The sequence below is a fragment of the Clavelina lepadiformis genome, chromosome 8 (genome assembly GCF_947623445.1).
Source record: "Clavelina lepadiformis chromosome 8, kaClaLepa1.1, whole genome shotgun sequence".
Taxonomy (NCBI): domain Eukaryota; kingdom Metazoa; phylum Chordata; class Ascidiacea; order Aplousobranchia; family Clavelinidae; genus Clavelina; species Clavelina lepadiformis.
Genome location: NC_135247.1, coordinates 18,697,435 through 18,716,465, shown reverse-complemented (window position 1 = coordinate 18,716,465; position 19,031 = coordinate 18,697,435). Strand labels below are relative to the sequence as shown.

Genomic DNA, 19,031 nt, shown 5'->3' with positions numbered 1-19,031 from the left:
ACTCCGAAATGATTGTCTTTGACTCCGTTGCGTTTACTGTCTCAATAATGTTTCTTCAAATCAACACCAACTTCATAAAGTCTAATTGTTATATTGTCCGAATAAGTTGTCACATCGAAACCAATTAATCACCATGCTTCCAATTCCCAATATCTTAGTAATAACTTCAATTCAGAGGAAATAACTCAGAAAGAAGAGAATTTCCAAGAGAGCGATTTAAACCAAACATTTGCTTTTATACTAAAGTATTGACCAATGAGCGAACGCCAAATTATCCATACAATGAAACGTATCTCTTGTCAATGTTATACATTCTACTTTTTCACAAAGAATTCAATCGATTTACATCAGCACAGAAAACCACTTGACACACTTACTACGTCACATGTCGATTTGGAACTACGCTTTGAATAAAGATTACTAGAAACAATGCATTGCTACGTACAAGCCATGTTACATCTTCTATTATACCGAAACCCTGACCAAGTACCATCAAACATTACACGGTAAAATACAATGCTACTTGAAACATTTTAATTTCCTTTGTTTGAATAACTGCTTAACGCCGATAAATACGTCAGTTTAAACATTTAATTAATTCCAGCTGGAGAAATCCCACAAAAACCGCTTTTAAGGTGCCAATTTATCTAATTGTTATAATATTTTATTACGGTCGCCACAGTAAGTTGAAATTTCGTGTTTAACCGTTGTCGCAGTGCAACCCGAACGAATTTTCCGGACAAACGCAGTAATAATAGCCGTCTTCAGAATGACAATTTCCGCTTTGACAAGGCGAATTCCAGCAAGGGTTGAAAACTACAAAAAAAGCAGTGTATCAGGAGTAATCCGAAAAGCAAAATACCATAAGTAAATATATCCTACTTCTCTCGCAATGATCCCCTCTTGTATATGAAGGGCATTGACAGTCGTAACTTCTGAGGTTACTGTCGGCAACGCATCGACCATCATTCATACACACCGTGTCGCTGCACGGGTCCATATCTGGTACAAAATAGATACAACCCATGGCCTTGTCAAGCAATTGCAAGATAAGTTTTGCAACATAAACAATGGCAGTATAAAGTATAAGCTAGTATAAAACCTTTCAGGTTAACATGACTTTGCATAATTAATTTGTCTACTCACCTCTTTCGCAAATATAATAGGTTTTTCGCCAACAAGCGAGATCATTCCATCCTCCGTTTCGCGACATGCTTCCGCAGTCTTCATTTCCTGCATTGTTCGGTTCACGCCAGTTCCAGTTTCTATGAGTCAGGCGTGTATCGTCAAGCCAGTGCCAGCGTCCTTCTTGTTTTTGATCAGTCATTCCGATAAAATAACCATAACTGAAAGGTGTGCGTCCAAGACTCCCAATAATTGTTGAAAGTGCATTTTGAATCATCTCTGTTTTTACCAAGGCAAGATCTCCCCCTAAATTCTGACAAGCGTCTCTAGCATCATTGAAGTTTTTCTCGATTCGAAAGATTAAGTACTCCTTGTCAGAGTAACCTGTATGTACAAGTGGATCCATTGAAGTAATTTCATCATAGTTCAGACAATAATATGATTTACCTTGACTTATTTACAGCTGATAAATTATGGTAACTCAGACATAAGTCTAATGTTATATAAGAAGTGGATGTAAGCGCTATAAAAATGTATAGAGTTAATGGCAGCAAGAATCACGGCGTCCACACAAGCGTGTCAACTCATATTTAAAACACTTCCGGACTCAGGCAAGATTCGCCATAAACATTGTGTGGACTACACACATTTTGTTGCCTGTTCTAAAAATCACAATGTAAGCTACAGTGTGTGCGAGTTAACCCGGATAACAAGACGCGGGAAAGAATTTACGGGGAAACGTCATTGCAAAAAAAACAAAACGGTTATTAAAAAAGAATTACAGACAAGCAATGGCCAGGATGTTTGCCTAATCTAAATAATTCTAATTAGTTCTAATCTAACTGTTTATATAATTATGTGTATTGATAGATTATTTCTTTTATTAACGCTTCGGAAAAATGTTAATTTTGTAAAATTCAATTTTTTTAAACTAGTTCAATTAAGGTTACTCACGGTCAGCGCTTGAAAATTGAAATAATTACGAATGATTGATTAGAAGGTTAGTTCACGCTTAGATTTAAGGTAGTAAAGGCAGATGTTTTCGCTTTTGTAAATTTTTATGTAATTGTTCAAATTGTAACGAGCAGTCACGGTTCAGATTGAAAAGCAACTTTTACTTGTTTTTCTTGCTGGGCATGGAGTAGAACATCCTTCGTCTTGCAAGGAAGAGCCCAGGCATGCTCCTCCGGTACGACCATATCTTCCACAAACTCTCCATCTTCTTCTGTTTCCCTCACCACAGGTAACTGAGCAAGGTGTCCATCCACCCCAGGTTTTCCAAACTCCTGCATATTATGCCATTATCGTTAGTATCCTTCATGTTCTAATATACGCAGGATCTACCCCTTCTTACCGTTGTTTAAACGTGTGTTGTCATTTCAAAATTTAATTTTAAAAATCTCCTAATTGTAATACCATTGATTATTATAAACTAAATGCGTCAAAATCGTATTACAAGTCAAGTTAGTAAGGACGTTTATGACAATTAGCAATTATTATCAATCCGTCTTTTATTACCACTATCGGGAGGACATTCTCGTTTAAGTTTTACTGAAATGCTTTTAACGAGGATTGAATGAAAGCGAGCATTTACCAGGCAAATAGCAGTTTGGAGGATCGTTATTCCAACTTCCAGATGCTTGACAAATTGACCTAATTGCACCCTCCAAATCAAATCCTTCGTTGCATGAATATGTAATTTCTTCCTCGAAAATATATCTTTCCTTTCTGGGGATTGACTCGCCGAAGTCGGGGTCAGAGCGCTCACAGGTGATTTCTGCAAAAACACAATTTATTTTTGCGGATAAGCCGTAACATAAATCGTAGAGCCCTAGATAAGTAGTTGACTTGGTTAGCAAGGTATACTGTATGTGTGGGGAAATAATATTTCGCATTACTGTTTGTTTGTTTTTCGTGCATCTTCCCACGCTTTTGTTTTCCTTAGTTATCAGTTAACTTTTATTCTGTTTGTTATTTCTCTTGATGATCTGATTTGATTGATTTCTCTTGTCCACTGTTTTTGTCATGTTGTTTATACCGCCTCAAGTGTTTCGATGTGGTCCAGTGCAGATTCATACGTGTCCTGTTTTCGGTTGGTCTCCCGCATGGGCTTCAGGCGGTAGAGGTGAGCTGGCGAAAAAAGGTGGCTTTCAAGGGCAGTCGTGGTATGGGCGTTTAGGAAGAGGACCTGTCGTTTTTGTTGGTCACTCAGAACTGGTTGCTTTATTATATTTTACCATTTTATTGTAAAACGTGTGCACCGTAAGTCAAGCCCCAAAAGCGGAGTGGAGTGTTTTTAATCTGATATCGAAATACAATCAGACTACATTAAAAGAGGCTTTTTGGCTTTGAGTGGGCCGTGAAAGCGGTGGAGAAGGACCTGGCAATAGAAAATCTGTAACATATGTAATGCCTGCAGTAAAGTTGAGTATTACGTTGGCAAGTCGGTACAGGGTGCGACCACGTCCCGTCTTCAGTGCATGACAAAATTTTGGCTCCACTTAAGCGAAAACCTCTGCTACATCCATATGTTATAGTATCTTCATACACCCAAGACATTTTGTTTGCTGGTCTTATAATGTCGACGTTACGTGGTGGTGTGGGATGCTCGCATGATCTTACTGTAAAGTAAACACAATAAAATTCTAATAGGTTATAGCTTCAGCATGTTGTTCACACAACACTAAATTAAATACGTTTCAGCTCGTTTAAAACAACTCATAAAACTGTTTCAACATCAACTTGCTACCGACTTACTTGTGCAAGTAGGTGGAGGATCAGACCAACGACCACTTGACGTGCAGCGTGATTCAGCCGATCCTGACAACTCGTAGCCACGACCACAAGTGTAAGTGACTCTGTCTCCATAAACCCATTGACTTTTATTAGGGTTAGCTGTAGAATGTTCTGGAACGTCTTGGTGTACACATCGTCGTACTGAAACAACAACGTGCACATTATGAGTCTTACGTGCTATTTTAGAGTGCTGGTTTATAACTCATGGTGATTGTGACACGGTAATTCTGTAAAGTTTTACTTCTGTAGAAGTAATTCTGTTACAATGAAGTGTTATATTAGAAGGTAGAAATGGCAATTCTTGATAATCACTTTTTCTCTGTATAGTTTGAGAATGTGTTTACAATGAGATGAAACTACTCTATATCTGAGTCCCTTTACCTCTTATTACAAATGTGACAATAGAATAGTAATAAGCTGACAAAAATACAATAAACTGCTCACTGCGACAATTGGGTAAATCATTTGACCAACGTCCAGTAACTAGACAGGTTGATGAAGGATTTCCCCTAAAGTCATACCCAACAGCGCAAGTGTAACTTAGAACATCATCTACCACCCATCGCAACTTCAATGAACTTGGTGTGGCGTCTGCAGGTGTGGTTCGACGTGGACAGGTTATTTCTGGAAGGGTGTTTAATTGAATGTGATTGATAAAAGTGTGATATTTTAAAAATCTTGTTTCTTTTATCATCCCACCATTACACATTTTATCTTAACAATACCTACCTTGGCAACGTGGTGGTGGGGAAGTAAATGCTCGGTCTTCTTGGCAAATTGCGCTAGAGGTACCGACCAGTCGATGTCTTCGACCACAAGAGTATGTTATGATCTCATCCAATGCCACTCTGCTATACCTTGGAGGTTCAACAGAACCGAAGCTTGGAGCTCTGGGTACGAAGCACTCTATCTCTGTTTACAATAATAAAATTGTTTTGACAGAAACGTTAAGTAACCTACAAATGTAAATCACGTTTATACTATCTTACTAGCAGTTCGTTAAGAACAAGAGAAGCCCCTGACTTAGTTGTTATGTGCAGGAAAGGGCTATTGCTTTGTTAGAACTGTTAATAAATTGTTAGTTGAACACACTCTTATACAATAAAAGACTTAAAACGTTTAACAATGAACTCCAAAACAATAATTTCGTAAATTAATTTTTTGTAAAACAATGTAAGGTATTTACATTTAAAAGTTGTAACAAAATAAACTAACTTTCTAATGCAAGCGTATATAGATGTTTTATTGAAGAAATTGATAAAGCATTTGATTATGTTGTAAAAATGAATGGAATTAGGAAGCTTTTACAACTTAAAGTAGAAGTTAATATCATGCAAACATAACTCATATATTTATTTTTACAGTATATACTATCCATCGCGATATAAATGGACTTGGTATATAATGTAAGGTGTGGTTCAACTTGGGAAAGTTTCTTTGAATGGTAACTGCATAAATGCGCTTGAATGTAAATTCTGACACAGCCAATCTTACCCAAGCAAGTTGGAGCTGTTCCAGTCCATTTTTTGTCGGATCTACATGTCCTGGTTCTTGTTCCTTTGAGAATGAATCCCTCATTGCAAACGTAATGAACTGTATCGCCATAAGTTCTGTCGCCTTCGATTGTCCCATTGCTGAATGTATCCAAATCATCACAAAGAGCTTCTAATTGAGAAACAAATGAATGGGCATTGTAAAGCCGAAAACGTGTAAAAAACTGGACCAATATTGCTTAGACTTTGCCAATAAAAAGTTTCGATTACTTGAAAACATAATGAATGTCCCGTTATCGGTTTTCTACTACAGTACAACTATTTTGCTTTCACCAAACTGTTACTTGGATTAATACAAGACATTCCACAAACGTCATCACAAACACATCTCTTCAGTGCTCCTCTACAATCTGCAGCATTCTCACAAGATTTCCTGCAAGTTCTTCCTGCCTCCACTTGGCAAAGATCAGCACGACAGAATGAGTCAAGATTAGATAATTCTAGTAAATATTTAAGGTAATTTTTGTAAACGTTTGTTTTTATTTGTTAAATTACACATTTTCGATTAATGGGAACAGAACCTGATTCTGTTTGTTGTTGTATTTCAGTAATCCAGGACATTAGCGGAGCTACGCTTGTGTAGTATCCTGGAAATTGGTATTTTATGCCATTTTCTGTGTATGTTGATCCACATCCCCAACCCCAGCTCACAATTCCAATTTGTATCCAACATCCTTTGCCAATAACATTTTCTTTGAACTGTAAATAAAGTTGAAACGTAATAAATATCATGTAAACTTGCATTTACTTTAGATAATCCTCCTTAAATTTTAAGAAAAAACTAATAATAACTTAACATTTGCTATAATTGAGCTTCAGCAAATCTCTGTTTCAGCTTCGCCCACCTCTCGTACAAGTGGTCCGCCGCTGTCTCCTTTACATGCATCAGTTATAATACCAGGGTTTCCCCCAATTCCACAAATCATTTGGTCAGTAAACGTAATTCCTTCGGGTAAACCTTTTTTTCTCATTTGGGCAATACTTCGATTGCACCTGAAAATTCATGAATTAAATCTAACACGTCGTAAACCGTTTCATGTTTAAAAAGCTCTAAGAGCACAGCAACTTCAAATTTTTTTATATTTTTTCCAGTGACAGTAACAGTGACAGTGAAAACGACAGTCGCAGATCTCATTTTTCATATTTACTCCAATCATTCGGATCAAGCTTCTGAAAAATGAAATCTACTTTGGAGTCACCTTTCATCGTTATGAAGTCGAATTAGTGCTTGGTTTAAAAATTTCGAAACTTTAAAATCAAAATCGGATGGATTACGAATCCTTGTTTCACCAAAACCTGTAACGACTGTTAGAACAGACTTTCTTTCATGTTCTCCTTTTTCGATCAACCAGTCGCCTAAAACAAGTTTAAGCTTCAATTTACAGACAAAATCATTTTAAAAAATATATTTTCTGCAATTGAGTTACCTTCAGTTTTGCATTTATCACTTTCTGAAATCTTTCTCCCAAACAACGTCCTTTCATTTCTCTCCAAGTATTCAATGACGCAATTTCCATCCATGCATGGCAAGCACACTGGTCTCACAAATGACGTATAATTCACCCAACCTGCATTTCCAGTTTGCTGCCAGTACAAGCCAAGTTGCTTCAATTCTCTGCCTACAAGAACCTGTAGCAACAGATCGATTTTGTTCGTCAGTGTTTTCAGAAAAAGTTGATTTCAAACATACAAAATATAGCTCTTGTTTTGAAACACTTTTCAGTTGCAACATATTCTGGTTTCATCAAACTTCTAATGCTATTTGATTAAACAAAAATTACCAAAGCTATGTCGTAATCAAATGTGTTGATGGAAAAGTTTTCGTGCTCATAAATCTTCTCTGCTCGAAAAACTTGTACATGTGAAGAAAGCTGAGATTGATCGCTTTCCGGTAACTGTCGAATTCCTTTGAAAAAATTGTTACACAACAAACTTAATCAACGCTTTGTTGTTTTACAAAACAATCTTTCAATGAGATTCAACCAACCAAACGTAAGCAAGATATTGTGCGCCCAATTTCTTGGTCTTGCCATGCCATGAAAGACATGAGCAGCTGTGAGAACCCATCGATGGTTGATTAAAGACCCACCGCCTCTAACACGGCGATATGTCTACAAACGGTACATCTTTTAGGTAAACTCGAAATTTTAGCCGAGTGTTAAAGCTATATATGTAAATAATCAAGCTTACATCTGAAACTCTTGCCCGATGTTCGGCTATTAGAACTTGCCAAGGCCAAGCAGCCAAATTTGCTTCTGTTCCTTTTACAACTCTGCCAATACTTGCTCTTTTCTTCACATTTCCAACATCTCCAGATATTCCGCATTGACAAAAGTCTATAGAAGCATTTTGTTAGTCTTGTTTAAATCGTAGTTCTTTGGATTTTAGCTAATTTTGAAATTTTACTGCGAAAATTGAATTGATTGTGACTATAGCAAAAGTAGACATTGGTTTGAAAAATTTTATATTAGTCCATGTTTTAATTTAATATGATGATTTTTAATTTGTTTTAAAATTTAAACCACATGTTGAACTTTTCTAATTTAAAAATATTTCAGTAGAACTGAGTAATAAGCTTTACAATTGAACTGCTAACTTAGAACTAACCTTGGCTCTTAAAAGTATCAAGTACTTCAGTGAAAGTTGGATTGACCAAAAGTAAGTGTCTGGGATAAGTTAGGGATTGCAGTTCGTCATAGGTTGCACTTTCATGAACATTTGATCCAAATGCTATTACATAAATCTAAAACATATTGCGTCATTCTGGTGTCAAATGTGAACAAAATTCAAACCAAACAGAAGTTAGATAAATCCAAAACATGAAATATCGAAACATTTATGTTTAAGTGTTGACTTTAAAAGCGCTCCCGAAAATTCAAACATATTATTTATGAAATTAAAAGTTTGTAGATGAAATCCACACAAATGTACGTTTGGCAAATTTTTTGACAATCCATCTATAAAATCTTGCATCACGATTTTTGGGGAAATCAGTCCTGGAAAATGTTGACCTTAAAAAAATGAAAAACAATCTGTAACTAAAATCTTGAGTATAACTGAGTTGATGACGCACATATCCTCTTTTTACCATTGATAAACAAGAAAATATTCCTCATGTTTTCCGAAATGTTTTGTGCGATCCTTGAATAAACTTCCTGTAATTTTTGCAACCCCTCCGCAGTGTTTCTCAGTTCACCAACATTTTGCACGAACTTTTCTGCGCCAAATCACGAGTTGATAACATTTTTTATTATTTTAAGCTCATTTTATAAGCATTACATTTTTGTTTCAACTTCCTTTTTTCCTTTAACCTTTTCATTTACCTCTGTCTACTAAAATAGTTCTCAGCGATCGAATTACTTCTTGTGTAGAAACTGAAGTAAACTTCAGGACAACTTTGGATCCTGAAGCAAAAACAATGATGGCGCATTTCAAGTAGTTGTTTCTGCTTGCCTGTAAATTTAAAAATCAATTTGTTTGCACAAACAATTTGATGCTGGTCTATATACAAGATAGAAATTATATAGGCCTACTTTTAAAAAATCAAAGTGTTTACCAACCTCATTTACAAGATTCTCAGCAAACTCCAGGGAAACTCTAAGAGTTTCATCACTGACATCTTCAGAAATATCAATGACAAAGATTGTTTCATGCAATATTGTTGATGTTGATGATAATGAATGACCCAGGCTGTGGTTGTGGACGAGATCTTCAGTTGTTTCCAGATTTCCTTGAAGTCGACGTAAAGAAGCTGAATTGCTGGCAGGGTATCGAGGGTCTGAAACAAACACAGTTTCATACGGTAAGAAAATGAAACGCTTCTGTAGCTTTTGAACTTTGAACACGCACCCATTAGTACGTGCTATATTGCGCGCCTTTCGTTGCCAGATTGAGAGACTAAATAATATTCTAAACTTTATCTGATGTATAAAGATACAGTTTACACTTTTGCTATTACGATGAGCTCAATACGACACCTATGCATTTCGGAGCACCACCATCGCTCCACTGTAGGAAGTAAAGACATTCTTGTTGTCGATCTCCAATCATCGAGTATCCTTCATCACATTCAAACTCAACCATCGCTCCCATCGTGAAATTGCTCCTTGTCAAGAGATTACCGTTTATTGGAACTCCAGGATGCGGACATCTTGATTCATCATCTAAATAAAAACCACGACAAATTACAACTAATCTAGCTGCTATAATTCAGTCTCAGTATATACGCCTTTCCTTTTAAGGCATTGCATGAAAACTCCAACAAGGCATAGTTTAAATATTTTCCAAGTAAGCAAAAGGTTCATTCACCAATCATATCGCAAATTGCGTTTAATCCACTCCACTGTCCGTCTTCCGTGCACGTTTGAACGCTGTCTCCTAGCAACCGTTGCCCTGGAGAGCACTGAAACGTCACTTGGTGTCCAACCAAATATGGGCCATGCTGATACTGCACAATGTCGCCACCCATCGATCGAATAGAAGGCAATGGATCACCACAAGTTGTAGCTGTATCGTTTTAGCAAATTAGAATAATTACAAAACCAAGTTTGCGACGTTAAAATCGATAATTTTTGTTCCTAGAAAACGTTTAAACTATAAGGTTTATTTTACAACATGACCTTAACAAATTACTCACGAGCGCAATTGATCAATCTTCCAATCCAGGTTCCACCTCCTGTGCATTTCCTCGTTAAATCTCCGAACTGAAGATAAAATCCGACGTCACACCGGTAGTAAGCTCTCCGATGAAATCCTTCCCCGTCATATTTAATTGATGCGTGTGCGGATGGTGGGGCTTCCCCGCAGTCGATGTCTTGATTATAATAAGAAAATAAGTTTTGAAATATAACACCTAGTCACTGAAAATTACATAAAAATTAAGATGATTGACATTTTCATGTGTAAATATATGACCTGGGTTCACGCAAGTCCTACCACAATACCCATCACACACACAACTCATGTCTTCCGTGCACTCTGAACTTGTCAAACAATTTGTTCCGCATATCATGAGATTTCGCAAAACTTTTTCTTGATCAAACCTGCGGCAACTTCCTGAAAATAAAGTAACAAGTTTATGTGCAATGACCTTGTTATATATGAGATAATAGCAAATGCTTTGTTTACAGCAACGTGGCATAAAATGCTTCATAACGACGCGCTTTGAACGACTATTTCTTTGATGTTTATTGACATTCACTTACGAGCACAAACCGCCAATCTAGTCCAACTTTTCCTTCCATGGCATAAGTTGAACTTTTGAGATCCTTCTAAACGGTAACCAGGCGCACACTCATACTCAGCCATATCATCATAATGGTAAGGTGGCGACGGTTTCAATACGAGTGATCCGTTCGAGTGTCTTCGATAAACGCGAACTCTTGCCATATTTGGTATCACCGATGGTAGACCGCAAAAGTTATCTATGAATAATGTTAAATATTATGTAAACTTATGTTTTTATTTTTCAACTACATAACTCCATAACATTGCACGAATACTTGCTAAATTGTTTCAAAGGAAAAAGATAAAATTTCGCTGACCGTACATACTCTACATGTTAAAATAATTTTGTTTTTATGACTTTACTGTAGGCACAATTTCATTCACTTTTACATTCAAGCTTTATCAGGAACACATTATAACTTACTCATATTGATGCAAGACGTTCCACACTCGTGATCACATCGACATGTTTTTCCACCTTTGCACTGAGCTTGTGATGGACAGGGCTTACGACAAGGTCGTCCTACAGCATCTGCTGTTGTTTGGTTTCGTCTTGGACACTGAGCTGATACTTTGAAACAAGAATCAAATGTAGCACAATCAAAAATGGTTTCCACAAACAGATAGTTTTTTACTAATTTTAATATGTTTGACTAATATAATAACATATGTTCTGCTCGTTTACTTTGGTAAGTTGTTGAAAGCAAAACGATTACTGCACAAACTTGACAAAACTTGATCTCCATGTTTTCTGAAACTAAATTTTCTTTCTTTAACATTAAGGGAATCTTATAAGCGTATGTTTAATTGCCTGAAGCGATTTGAACGGGCGAACTCGCAGAAAAAATTTATCGCGGTTTCGTTTGAAAACTTGTTGTTGTGGTTTGCGCATTAACGATCCTGAAATAACTTTACGATTCCGTTTTGAGATTACAAGTTTCATAAACCGTCATATAAAATTCCCTTTTGCACAATTACTTGAGGCTATATGTGAAGAAAGTCCACAAATGGTGCAAAGCAAATGTGGTATTCCGTCACCAAATACAAAGACTATAATGAGTTCGTCAAATCACCTTTCTTTGAGGTCGAAGTTCTTTCACTGCGCTTAATACCAAGACAATCATTATTCTGTACAAAACTGACCAGTACGTATTTTGCGGCTGTTCATCTTCATACAACAAACGTAAAACTGAATTCAAGACACGAAAAATACGCAAAGAGATTTAGAACTTATATGTTAACAACACATCATTAATATGAGAGATTGGAAGAATAGTTCATTTGAGCAAATTTTATATTGCACACCGAACAAGAATGCTACATGCAGCATAGATTTTTGAAATGTTTAAAAAAAATTCTTTTCCTGTGCTACGAGTAAGCTGTCAATAATTTCTTGAAAATCGCGGTCCGTGTAATTAGAATGATAACACTGGTCAACACGATTTTTGCGGCAGACTGTGTTGGGGTCTTTTTTACCTAATTTTGGGGCGCTGAATCCGAATCTGGCATTATTTTTTTTCTATCACATCACGTTTTTGAAATAATATATATGATCAATATAAATAATACCGCAAATCAGAAACCGCCTTGAAATGTAGAGGTCGTTTTAATCAAAACTGCTGGAACGCTTAATCATGCTAAACACGAACACAAAGCCTCGAAATCATTTAAAAAACATCACTAGAAACTAGCCGTTGAACAATCAATGTAATGATACAGAACTGCCACAATCTTTAAGAGCTCGAAAATTTTCGTTTTAATGGCTTTCGTTTATGGGTAGTGGTGTAATTTTCTCTCTTCAAGTTCCAGCAGTAATCTGCCATCATGTGGCAGTCCCATTGGCCTTGGTAGCGCTCTTCCATATAACTCTAATGTCTTGGTGAAAGCGCTCACCTTGTTCTTCACTGACGTCCCAAAGGTTTTCAGGAAAGTAATCTAAATGATTTTTCAGAAAATGTAGCTTTATGCTCATATTGCATTTCATCTCTTGCATGCTGAATAACATTTCTTTTAAGAGGTCTCGATAGTTATCTGCCTTTCTGTTGCCAAAGGAGTTACTAACAACTAAAGAAAAAGAATTCCAAGTCCTTGCTTCAACTCTGTTTATTGATGCTGCAAAGTTTGGATCTCTGAGCAGCTTCCTTATTTGTGGGCCACTAAAAACTACAGCCATTTTCTTTCTTTTCTTCACTGAGACTTGGGAAGGCTTAGCAGATGTACTTAAAGCAATCTCCATTGTGATCAAGAACCTTAACTCCAAAGCATTGTGATCAAGAACCTTAGCATACCATTTCATTGCCCCAAGATTGGTGGGAAGTTGCAGCAGGATGATCTTCTTGGTATCTACTAACGGGTTATGAATGATATTTTTCTCTCCAGGTGTTAAACTGCTCCTTTCTGGCTACTTATCTTTTATCCAATGCTCATCTATGGCTCTGCTATCCCAGTAGCAGAGAAAACAAGGGTTTTTGGTGTAACCACCTTGCTGTCCTAACAGAAGGTTCATTATTGTTATGTCTACACATAATGCCCAGCCATGATCACTGTACTTCAGTGTTTCCAGCACATCCTTAATGTTTTCATACGTCTCTTTGAGTGTCACAGAATGTCCTACTGGAATCGATGCATATTTATTTCCATTGTGAAGTAACACGCACTTCAGGCTTCGTTTTGAGCTCTTTTCTTTTACATTATACGAACAATGTTATGTTTATTGTTGACAATGTTTACGTTTTACTAAAGAGCAGGGTGCTGTCACAAAAAGCATTGGCCTTTTAAGTCTCCAGGGCAGATGTATACAGATAAAGACGGTAACTCAGTAATGAGCTACCAAACGTGATGCATAAAGATGGTAACTAAGTAATGAGATACGAAAGAAAAAATGAATGCGTCCACATATAATTTCGAAATTCGAAAAGAGGTCCGTGATTGAAAAAAGATTGAAAACCACTAGATTAAAGTTTACTGAAAACCCTGTCATTCTGTGTTACAACAAAACTTCCAGCCGAGGTTTCATCATAGGTGATTTCAATAACAATTTTTGATTTGTTGCTGTTATACGCTCACCGTACCGTCACTAACGAAAGTCAAAATTTGATCAATTTATGAAATTGGGGAAAATGCGCAGCGAAAAAACCTGACGTGATAGAGCAATTCTGAGCTCAGAATTGGATTCAGCAACCAAAACTTAGCCTAAATCAATCATCAAAGTTCATGCAACAAAATTTTTTTTTGTTTTTGTAGACCAGTGTAATTAATGATTACCAAATTACCAAATTACCAAATTACCAAATTACCAAATTACCAAATTACCAAATTACCAAATTACCAAATTACCAAATTACCAAATTACCAAATTACCAAATTACCAAATTACCAAATTACCAAATTACCAAATTACCAAATTACCAAATTACCAAATTACCAAATTACCAAATTACCAAATTACCAAATTACCAAATTACCAAATGATAATTACCAAATCATAATTAGAATGAAATATAATTAGAGTCCGGAATGATCAAACGACTGCGAGAAGTGTGGAACAAGTTGATAATAAAGTGATACGATTTATGATATTTATTAATGAACATCTGTTTTGAATTAACTCATAGTAAGCTGTGACCTCACTCTCAGGCGCGTGTGCTTTCCAGTGACGTATACACACTTCTCTTCTAGAGTAATCAGCGCGTTTTAAAGAAATGGTATTTTCCATTATGCAACCAACAACAACATTGAGATTTGTATAAACTCTGTCAGTTATTCCAGCTTATGTTTGCAATCGAAGTAGAATTATCCCTTCCTACTAGACTTGATACAATGTTTAACAGCCATAATTCCTCAAAGGTTCTCATCATCAAAGCACTCCCACAACAAACATGCTGTACATAAAAGCTTGGTCTCTTTCTAATGAAACAAGTGATTAAAACTGCGCACCACAATCCAACGTACTTTCTCGCTCAACGTCAAAAGTAGACTGACCTCACATGACCATAATCATTGGTGAGGGTCAAGAAAGTTAAGGATTTATCTTATCATTGATGAAGCGTTTTACACTTCAGGTGTAGGCCTAAAGTGTAAACCGTTAAAAAGAAAAACAACAACAACAGCGAAGAAATAAACACGGTGCTTGGTCAAACCTTTCACCAAATATATTTCATATTACATACAATTTTAATATACAGACAGCACGAAGTCACACCATGCCAGTGTACCAGGCTATAGCACACGATGTCAATGAAAGCATATTTTATTACAAGAAGATAGTTTACCATTACAACGACACAATTGCTAATAGTCTTAAGTGTTTGAGGTTTTATGAACAACCACAAAGATATGCGGTAGAGCTGATAACACGTTCATGCGCAGCTTGGTGGGTTGCTGCTCCACTTTCCAGTATTCTGACAAACTATCGTGGCTGGCCACATCATATTATACCCAGCTTGGCATGAATACGTGATGCTGTCACCAGCCACATAAGTAAATCTGATCGAACCCACAATAGTGCGAGCAGGAACAACAACAAAGTAAAACGCACAAGAACAAGACTTGTCACATCTGTCCCATTCATCGTCATATTCTGCAGTCAAGGAACACCAGTCAGCAAGACCAATTTTAGATTCAATACAAGACTTATAGGTTCTTCCTTTGTAGACGAAAGGAAAATGACACTCCCCGGAGTCAGTGCATTGTCGTTCTAAACGTTGCAAAGTGTTTGTCAAAAAAGTAAAGAATAATTTGCAACTTACATTCAGCAATGATATGCCAAGTAATACTTTTACTAATCCACACACTCAGGAAACTCATTTGACCAAGTTCCGGAGCGTCGGCAATATATGGTTGGTTGTCCCATCATTGTGCAGCCTTCATCGCATGTAAATGAAACACTTCTATCTGCGGGGAATTTTTCCTCAGCAGCTCTTGACAAGGTTCCGTGAGCCGGTGTTTGAGGAACAATACATCGACTCTCTGCACAGGTTTAAGTATTACAGCATAATATGAAAGCCTTTTGACAACACAGGTTTCTTATAAGTAGGCTACCTTCACAGACAGGGGTTGGTCGATTCCAATTCCCGCTCCTCAGACAAGTTGCTTTCAACGTCCCATATAGCTGATTTTTCATGAAGTATCCTGGATCGCATGAGTAAGTAATTGTCCCATCCAATAACACTCTGTTGCCCGATGACGTTGAAACGGATCCATCGGTTGGCGCAGTAGGCACCAAGCAATCAAGGCCTGAGAATGCATTTATTCAAGCTACATAGATTCCTTATGAAAACTATGATGTTACATATCAGTACTTCTTATGCATGTTTTGAATGTTGCTTACGTATTGAGCAATCCTTTCCTTCGTATCCATACCGACAAAAACAAGTGTAATCATCTATCCTGTTGATGCAAGTTCCTCCGTTTTGACAAGAATCCGGAATACTACATTCGTCACCTTTAAAACAGGAACGAAAACGTTTTTTTGATGCTTACTTATTCATGGAGTTGTTGTTTCTATACCTACACCCAATACACCATGTTTCAGTTAAAGTTGCTTGATAAGTCTGTCAGTCATATTTTGCTTTCACTTACGGCAGGGCGTATTTTCCGAAAACGAAATGTCATCAAGTTCAACTGACGTCGACGATCGAGAGCTTTTTGCGGTAAAATGAACCTCAAGATCGTTTCTCGACGACGGAAATGAATAATCCGTCCCAAGGCAGTTGTTTCTGGGTTCCAAGCGATTGAAAGACCACAACCTTTGACTTGTAAATGTAAAAAGTATTTAAACATTTACCTGAATAGTATAGTCAACTAGCATAGACAACTAGAGACATTTGTCAATGCCAAATTACAATTGTGATTAAAACTATCATAGATACCTTGATCCTGACATGGATAGGTAGAAATGACTACCACTCTCAAACTCCGAAACTCGGTAATAAAACCTCAAGCAAACTTGAGTATTACGAGAAATACTTGGACTGGATAAAATTGCTTCGGCATTTCTTTGTGATCTCTCAAAGCTTGCTTTTGCAATATACCCTGCAGAGAGCTATAAATGATAAAGGGCGGCCATGTTTTTTGAGAAACTGTAAGCATGGAATCTTATAACATAAAAGCACCTCTTGCAGCTCCAACCCCTCTGCCATGTGCTCCAGTCTTTAAAAATGTGCGATTGAAATTCATTCCCGAAGTTGTGAAACCACAAACCGGTCGTCGAAAGTCTTCAAAGTTGCAGTCCTTGTCAACTATTTCATGATGAAACATGCACAGCTACTTTGAATAATTTCTTAAATCTAAAAATCGCACGAGCCATCGATTTATATTTATCCTCACCCACACAAGTTGGAGCTTGGCCTCAGTTGTTATTTTCCCAACGTCGCAGTGATAAAAAACTCTTCCTCCGAAGAAAAAGTCGTCCCCTTCCGTAATAACCATTGTTTATTTCGCTGGGCGATTTACAATTTACTTTGGAGCAAAGGTACCTTGGTTCCGTCCAACCATCTGATGTGCAGGTTATGTTGGGATTTCTGGATAAAATAAAACCTGTTATAACGTCATGTGAGAAAGGTGTGTGTGTGTGTCCACAATTCATAAATATTTCACCGAAACCTTATTGCATTCACTCTGAAAATCTGCACTTTTTATGTAGGATAAACATTAGACTTTAAGTCAATGACACAGACTTTTGTTTTAACTGGTAGCATTAGCGTGTGTATTGTGTGCTGTGTGTGTGTGCTTTTAGCACTAGCATTAGCTTTTTTATATCGCTGTTTAATGAATTTGATTTCGGATTTATTAATCGTTTTCAAAATGTTATGCATATAGAGGTAACAGATACACATCAAGTTTAGATGTCTGCTTACCAACTTGATAACTGTAGGTTACCATATCCCCAATATCAAAATTACTACCATCGGTTTCTGGGTATGCGCTTGAAGTTCGGGCAGGATATGCACAGACGCCGTCAAAAAACAAAATACGCTGGTAATAATCCAAGCTATAAATAAGTTACAGATGTCGAATTGTAACTCGAGCTATCAATTCCTACTTTTGCAATACGGTGCTGAGCCCGTCCATTTCTTGTCTGATCGGCAAGTTCTCGTACTGCTGCCGACTAAAACGTATCCATCATTGCATATGTAGGTGACATCTTTTCCGAAGGTTCTTAGACCATCAATTACGCCGTTTTCAAATGGTTCAATCTCTTCGCACGGGCCATCTAAAAGCACATATTTTGCTGCCAGTACAATTTTACATTGAAAATAATTTATATTGTATAGGTTTTTTCAAATATAATTGTATTTTTACTGTTTTATCAATGATTTTGTTTAAACAAGTCTTAAATACTTACTAAAATCAGAAGTTAACAAGGATTTTATCATTTCATAAGTACCATAACATCAAAAAAATTGAGATTGTTGAATTTGTGAAAAAGCACATGAAGATACGTTTTACCTGGGTTGAAGCAAGACTTTCCAGAAATTTTATCACAAAGACATTTTTTCAAAACTCCTCTGCAGTTAGAGTTCGAATAACATGTTTTTCTGCAATTCCTGCTCTCTTCAAGAGGAGTGATAGATTGCGTTCGCACGATGTTTCCTGTGACGCCGAATCCCACGCTAAACTTTAAAGCGCATTAACTGTTTAGTTTAGTTTAACTGCGTATTAATTATAATCTACATTCACTGAAAACCCTATGTGGTCTTTCGTTGTCACTATTCACACCTATTCTGTATAATTGTGCCAGTCATATTTTTTAAAGCAGCCTATGTGTTGTTGAATATATGTATTGAAAACAAGTGCACCAAAGTCATCCCTTTTTATAGGACATGCAATTATGTTGCAATAAAAAGGAAATGATGGTGATGTCCAGCCTGGGAAACGTTAACAAACATAAACATATTTTGATAACGGTATCTACGCACACACATCCGCTGTTAGCTTGCATTTTGTTTGTGTCTTACCCTGATCAAAAATCAGTAGAAGCAAAACACCAATTTGCCTCGTTCCAACTTTCATGGCCCGCAGAAACTTGAAAATTATACTCGTCCGAAGTTTCGCTGAGCAAGTTTTTCTAGAACTAAGCTAACAATGATAAACTCTATTTCGTAAAAGTTTTTGCCCAAGGCGAAAAAATCTGTAAAGCACTATATCTCAAATTGTTGATATTTGCAGTTGTTTGAACAGCTAATCCCTTTGCCAAACGTTTACTGTACAAAACGGCAAAACTTAGTATTACTTTCTGAATCTCTGTAGCTGTTTACTTTTTGCTATCACCAACTTCATCTCCCAAATAGTTGCTGTTTTTCGTTTCACTCGCTCTCTTTGCTTTATCGT

General features: G+C 36.8%; 2 protein-coding genes and 1 long non-coding RNA gene across 9 annotated transcripts; 1 reads left to right on the top strand and 2 right to left on the bottom strand.

Moving 5' to 3' along the window:
- Positions 1-75: 75 nt before the first annotated feature.
- Positions 76-11,501, bottom strand: LOC143468465 (sushi, von Willebrand factor type A, EGF and pentraxin domain-containing protein 1-like). Of its 2 annotated transcripts, XM_076965700.1 has the most exons (30): positions 11,386-11,457; positions 11,125-11,271; positions 10,679-10,897; positions 10,389-10,529; positions 10,111-10,287; positions 9,783-9,980; positions 9,452-9,637; positions 9,035-9,252; positions 8,798-8,927; positions 8,563-8,691; positions 8,406-8,485; positions 8,082-8,217; positions 7,665-7,810; positions 7,462-7,585; positions 7,256-7,380; positions 6,902-7,103; positions 6,674-6,830; positions 6,320-6,467; positions 5,996-6,173; positions 5,759-5,914; positions 5,416-5,586; positions 4,651-4,833; positions 4,366-4,545; positions 3,883-4,062; positions 3,561-3,746; positions 2,720-2,902; positions 2,244-2,411; positions 1,147-1,509; positions 883-1,002; positions 76-816 (listed from the first exon to the last, which is right to left on the bottom strand). In XM_076965700.1, exons 1-30 carry the CDS (start codon positions 11,444-11,446, stop codon positions 701-703), a joined length of 4,908 nt encoding a protein of 1,635 aa, XP_076821815.1. In that variant the 5' UTR covers positions 11,447-11,457; the 3' UTR covers positions 76-700. The 2 variants fall into 2 exon arrangements, with proteins under 2 accessions (XP_076821815.1, XP_076821816.1); XM_076965701.1 differs by lacking the exons at positions 76-816; positions 883-1,002; positions 1,147-1,509; positions 2,244-2,411; positions 2,720-2,902 and adding an exon at positions 3,029-3,255 and having other exon boundaries at positions 11,386-11,501.
- Positions 4,674-6,717, top strand: LOC143468572 (uncharacterized). Its single transcript, XR_013119001.1, has 4 exons — positions 4,674-4,815; positions 5,286-5,930; positions 6,023-6,403; positions 6,567-6,717. It is a non-coding gene; the product is annotated as an uncharacterized LOC143468572 (long non-coding RNA).
- Positions 11,502-14,579: 3,078 nt separating the features above from the next.
- On the bottom strand, positions 14,580-18,998 carry LOC143468534 (E-selectin-like). 6 transcript variants are annotated; one of them, XM_076965823.1, is made up of 12 exons: positions 18,659-18,998; positions 18,150-18,318; positions 17,558-17,913; positions 17,177-17,221; positions 17,028-17,113; positions 16,814-16,939; positions 16,571-16,733; positions 16,281-16,453; positions 16,030-16,143; positions 15,741-15,935; positions 15,494-15,668; positions 14,580-15,396 (listed from the first exon to the last, which is right to left on the bottom strand). In XM_076965823.1, the coding sequence occupies exons 6-12, from the start codon at positions 16,875-16,877 to the stop codon at positions 15,381-15,383; spliced, it is 900 nt and encodes a 299-aa protein (XP_076821938.1). In that variant the 5' UTR covers positions 16,878-16,939; positions 17,028-17,113; positions 17,177-17,221; positions 17,558-17,913; positions 18,150-18,318; positions 18,659-18,998; the 3' UTR covers positions 14,580-15,380. The 6 variants fall into 6 exon arrangements, with proteins under 6 accessions (XP_076821938.1, XP_076821935.1, XP_076821939.1 ...); XM_076965820.1 differs by having other exon boundaries at positions 17,028-17,221; XM_076965824.1 differs by having other exon boundaries at positions 17,032-17,221.
- Positions 18,999-19,031: the final 33 nt, after the last annotated feature.